The sequence below is a fragment of the Octopus bimaculoides genome, chromosome 4 (genome assembly GCF_001194135.2).
Source record: "Octopus bimaculoides isolate UCB-OBI-ISO-001 chromosome 4, ASM119413v2, whole genome shotgun sequence".
NCBI classification, from domain to species: Eukaryota; Metazoa; Mollusca; class Cephalopoda; order Octopoda; family Octopodidae; genus Octopus; species Octopus bimaculoides.
Window position 1 is genome coordinate 11279110 of NC_068984.1, and position 5644 is coordinate 11284753.

The window sequence follows — 5644 nt, forward strand, 5'->3', positions numbered from 1 at the left end:
TATATATATATATATATATATATATATGACGGGCTTCTTTCAGTTTCCGTCTACCAAATCCACTCACATGGCTTTGATCGGCCCAAGGCTATAGTAGAAGACACTTGCCCAAGGGGCCACGCAGTGGGACTGAACCCGGAACCATGTGGTTCGTAAGCAAGCTACTTACCACACAGCCACTCCTACGCCTTGCTAAATATATTTTTTTTTAGTTCAGCTTTTTAATGATGCTATTTATACGACAGTGACACATGTTGAAAACTATTGCACAATGTCCAAACAAAATGACAAACACACACACACACATCTACGCGTATGATAAACTTCTGTTTCTGCAAATCAAATCCACTCAAAAAGTGTTGGTCAGCCCAAACCTATTGTAGAAGTCACCCAAGACGTTGCACAGTAGGACTAAACCAGAAACCACTATGCATGCTGTATGCATACGTCTGTTACATGTGTGCATGTGCATGCACAGGTACATGCACGTGCATGCACAGGTATGTGCATGTGTGAAAGCATGCATTAACACTGCTTGGGTAGCAATATACTTTTTATGTCCTACACAAGCCACAAGTGATGCAGTTTGTCAGTTCAGTATTCAATGATCAGCGGAACAAAAGTGCAGGGTGGTGGAAATATCACAAAGGGGTCTGAAATAATTTGTTTCTGAGTGTGTTTATATATGAGTACACATATTGACCGCATATATCACAGAGCCTCTCAAAACTAGAGACCATTAATTATTACCCAAGTTTAATAAGTCAAATCACCATGAACCAAAAAACAAGTTCAACCCATCAGCAGCTGCCTAACAGATATCATTATACTTTCAACAGCAAAAGGATACAATCCCTAAGCCAACTTTTCCAACAGGTGTCACTACAGGGGGTTTAATACATTTGCCAGGTGTTGTATAATCACTCTCATGTAAACTCAAGCCTTTGATGTCTGCATCAAACATATGGATTTTTTCATAGGTTGTAACAACATGGCCATCACTGTTGATAATAATATGTGTATTTTTCACAAATTGGTCCGTGTTCTGAAAGTAAAAATGATAAATCTGATAATGTCAAGTTTGTCTTCGTTTCTACAAAACAGCAAAAAGGAATTGGAAAGGAATTGAACATAATAAATGGCAAACTCAAGTAAGAAAAAAAAAAGAAAAAAAAAGCCATATGAAGAAAGCTTATCAAGTCATGCCAAAACCATGAACAGTTGTAGTCGCTATGACTGACTGCAAATAATTATTACTGTTATCACATAGTCAGGGAGAACGAATGACCCTTTATTGGTTCTTTAAAACTGGTGGCCATGAAGAAGGTATCCTCAAACCAGACAGTGCTTTCAATAGAGCAAACTATTGCCAGATTGGATTGGAGCCTGGTGCAGCCTTCTGGCTCACCAGCCCTCAATCAAACCGTCAAACCCATGCCAGCATGGAAAGTGGACGTTAAACGACGATGATGACGAAACTCTGCTCAAGGCACCCAAAGACCAGGTGATGGTGATAAATGGAGTACGCAGGCCATAATAGGATTTGAACTCAGAATCAAGAGAGCTGAAACACATACTGCAAAGAACCTACCTGGTTTAACACTCAACAATTCCACCAATCCACTACCCTAGACTGGTACTTCACTTACTGACCCATAGACGGATGAAAGACAAAGTTGACCTCTTCAGCATTTGAACATAAAATGCAAGGAACCAGAATACAAATCAATTCATCCAATGTTCTAACCATTCTGACTGATTTAGTTCCAACTTAGAATCCATCTATCCATGCAATGCCTACCTGCACGCATATATACCATAATGCATATCTTCATTTGCACATGCACATATGCATTTGCACATACATGTATGATGTATGTTTTCATTCATACATACATGCATACATAATGCATGCATATATGTATTCATTCATTCTTTCTCTCTTTCACTCTCAGAAAATTAACAAAATCTAAAACCCAATGATAGATTGATTACTTTAATGAAGCCGTTTGCAAAATTCTATTTAAATATCTAATGATACCAGTACAATCATCATCATCAACGTTTAACGTCCGCTTTCCATGCTAGCATGGGTTGGACGATTTAACTGATCCAGATGGCTACACAAGGCTCCAATCTGATCTGGCAATGTTTCTGCAGTTGGATGCCCTTCCTAATGCCAATCACTCCGAGAGTGTAGTGGGTGCTTTTACATGCCACCGGCACGAAGGCCAGTCAGGCGGTACTGGCAACGGCCACACTCAAAATGATGTATTTTACGTGCCACCTGCACAGGAGCCAGTCCAGCGGCACTGGCAATGATCTCGCTCAAATGACTTTTCACAAGCCACCGGCACAAGTGCCAGGAAGGTGACGCTAGTAACGATCACACTGGAACAGTGGTGCCGTCACGATTTCGCTTTCGCTCGCAAGCCGAGTTTAGTTCCAATGAAGGAGATGTTGGCATGGGGGCCAGTCACCGAATTTAGTTCGATTTCGATTTCACTTGCCTCAACAGGTCTTCGCAAGCGGAATTTAGTGTCCAATGAAGGAAGGTACACATAAGTAGGCTGGCTACATCCCTGGCAGAGGCCTTGGGTTTTGGTCTCACTTAGCTTGCCGGGTCTTCTAGGAACAAGATTACTGATGTCATGGTTTTGATTTCAAATCTCATGACAGTTTATCACATTTCAAACACCAAGCTGATCAGTTAATGTTCTGGCTTATTTACCTAAAGAATTGACAGTTTCTATCCTATTATTAAGTCCTTTATAAAGACACCTTAGGTAATTTAGTCAAAGAGCATTCTATGATACTGCAAACTAATAGCAGGTATAAACATTTTAACAAAAGTATAATTTTAATTTAAGAAAAGAGAAAAGAAATAACGAGCAAATATATACGTACTTTTTGATGAAATCCACCCAACGACAACCATATTTGTAGTTCTTTAGCAACACCCTTGTATTTAGATACTAAATGACCATCAAGACTCTCAGATTGTTCCAAAGACTGCTTTATGGATTCTCCAATATAATCAAAACATTCTGGTAAAAATACCATCTGAAATATCAAGAAATATTAAATCAATCAATCAAAACTTATGTGGGTTAACGAGTTAGAAGGCTTCAGCAGGTTAAATATTTTGTCTCTCATCAGTTATTCTGAAAGTTCAGCATTTTAAAGTTCATACCTAGTTGTTAATCTACATATCATCATCATCATCATTCGATGTGCACTTTTCCATGCTTGCATGGATTGGAAGGAATTTGAGACAGGTACTCTTCCAGTTGCCAACACTCACCTGTTTCCAAGCAGGGTAATATTTTCCCAAGGGCAGACATGTTCTCATGGTGTATTGGAAATGAATGACACTGCTTGTATGACAGTGATACTCATTTACAATTATCACAAGACAAGGAAAGACACACAAATACATACATACATATATACATACGTACGCACGTATGTACATGCCAGTGGCATGTAAAAAGCACCCGCTACACTCTCAGAGTGCTTGGTGTCAGGGCATCCAGCTGTAGAAACCTTACCAGATCAGATTGGAACTTGGTGCAGCCTTCTGGCTTGCCAGTTCTCAGTCAAACTGTCCAACCTGCGCCAGCATAGAAAGCGGACATTAAACAATGACAATGGTGATGGCTTCTTTCAGTTTCCATCTACAAAATTCACTCACAAGGCATCAGTCAGTTTGGAGCTGTAGTAGAAGGCATTTGCCCAAGGTATCACACAATGGGACTGAGCAACTAAACCCAAAACCATCAAGTCACAAAGTGAACTTCTCAATCCCACAGCTATGCCTGCACCTACTTTGTTCTTTAGCCATTGGAGAAGAAAAGCAACTGTGGTTTTAAGACATCTATATTCAAATAGTTACATAATGCTTTCATACACCTACCTGTACTCCTTGAGATTTGGCCTTCTCAATAAGCGATCTGCAAACAGAAAAGTTCTCTTCTTTATCCGCAGACGATGTTAACTGGCACACAGCTATACGTGGGTGTTGTTTACCAACTTTTTCCACAATGCTAGACATCTTGCGTAAATGATGTCTACACCCAGTTGAAGCAGTACGGACAACTAACCTGAAATGAAATATATTCAGATGTAATATTATTTATTTAATCAGTTGGGTGAGTATGACATTTTAATTAGGCAAACTTGCAAAGAATCGAAAATTAATGACTTCTGTTTTAGAATCACAATCCTCACCAATTCCAGGTTGCTGCTGACAAGACCATCATTATCTTAATACACCTGCCATCTTTAATCTTATCTTTTACTTGTTTCAGTCACTATACTGTGGCCATGCTGGGGCACTGCCTAGAATTTTTTTGTCAAACAAATCAACCCCAGTACTTATTCTATTGGTCTCTTTTGGCAAACCGCTAAGTTACAGGGACATAAACACACCAGTTGTCAAGTGTCAGTCATTTATTTAAACTTTCTCTGCTAACTCATCAAATTCCATTATTTGAATTTGGTAATTTTCTAAGATTTTAATTCTTGTGTATAAGGGGCCCACCGAAGTTGGTTTAAATCCAGTCCTGATTGTGATGGTATGAATGTAATAATTGATGGCAGTGAACTGAGTGAAAACAGTGGAAGATAGCCATGGAAGAGTACATGCCAAAAACAAAGACAAATAGAGAGTTTGAATATCAGGATTTCAGCTCCTTGGACGAAACGATAAAGCAGGAGTTAGAGCAATAGATGTGAAAATGATAATGACTACGATGGATTATGACAGGTTGACTTTATTTTCCTTGGTTAGTAAAACAGAACCAGTGACAACAGACATGACAACCAAAAGAAAAAGAAACATGTCCTTGTACCGAGAAGTAATTAATATTAATTAACTGAGGCATAGATGTGACTCATCATTAATTTATCTCTACTTCACTTCACATGCCAAATACAAAACAGCATTAGGGGGTTTTTTTTTAGTCTTTTGTTTGTAGTTGTTGATTTCTTTTTTTTTTTTTTTGATAAGATAGTTGCTGTGAATTTCTTTTATCAATTCTTTCTTTTGTCTTTTCTTATTATCATTTCTATTTCAACAAACTTTCTATTACAAAAATTGTCTCACCCCCACCAATACAAATGAGACCTCTTTTACCATGTGTCCATGATAGACAAGGGATAGTGTAACAGTAGATGTACTCCAGATATACCAGCAGCAGTTACATGACCCAGAATTTAGTTAATAGAATTTAGCACAGCAAGGCGATGAGCTGGCAGAAACATTAGCACGCCAGGCGAAATGCTTAGCGGTATTTTGTCTGCCATTACGTTCTGAGTTCAAATTCCACCAAGGTCGACTTTGCCTTTCATCCTTTCAGGGTCAATAAATTAGGTACCAGTTACACACTGGGGTCGATGTAATCGACTTAATCCCTTTGTCTGTCCTTGTTTGTCCCCTCTACGTTTAGCCCCTTGTGGGCAATAAAGAAATAAGAATTTAGCACAGCAATAAAATTTGTCATATTTTACAAATATTCATATACACAGCTATATGGTTAAGAAGTTCCCAGCTGTGTAGTTTTGGATTCAGCCCCACGTGACACACTGGGCAAGTGTCTTAGATCCGGACTGACCAAAACCTTGTAACTGGATTAGGTTGACA

At 38.8% G+C, this 5644-nt stretch overlaps 1 protein-coding gene across 4 annotated transcripts in view; it reads right to left on the reverse strand.

Moving 5' to 3' along the window:
• LOC106872182 (deaminated glutathione amidase) overlaps window positions 1-5644 on the reverse strand; it is a 45008-nt gene that overhangs the window by 18901 nt on the left and 20463 nt on the right. For 3 of the 4 annotated variants that reach the window (XM_014919078.2, XM_014919080.2, XM_014919079.2), the window contains exons 2-4: window positions 3917-4103; window positions 2908-3063; window positions 851-1045 (exon numbers count right to left, since the gene is read on the reverse strand). In XM_014919078.2, coding sequence (XP_014774564.1) covers window positions 851-1045; window positions 2908-3063; window positions 3917-4103 — 538 coding nt within the window. Of the gene's footprint in view, window positions 1-850; window positions 1046-2907; window positions 3064-3916; window positions 4104-4230; window positions 4275-5644 lie in introns of those variants that run through there. The other variant, XM_052966881.1, reaches the window with a different exon arrangement.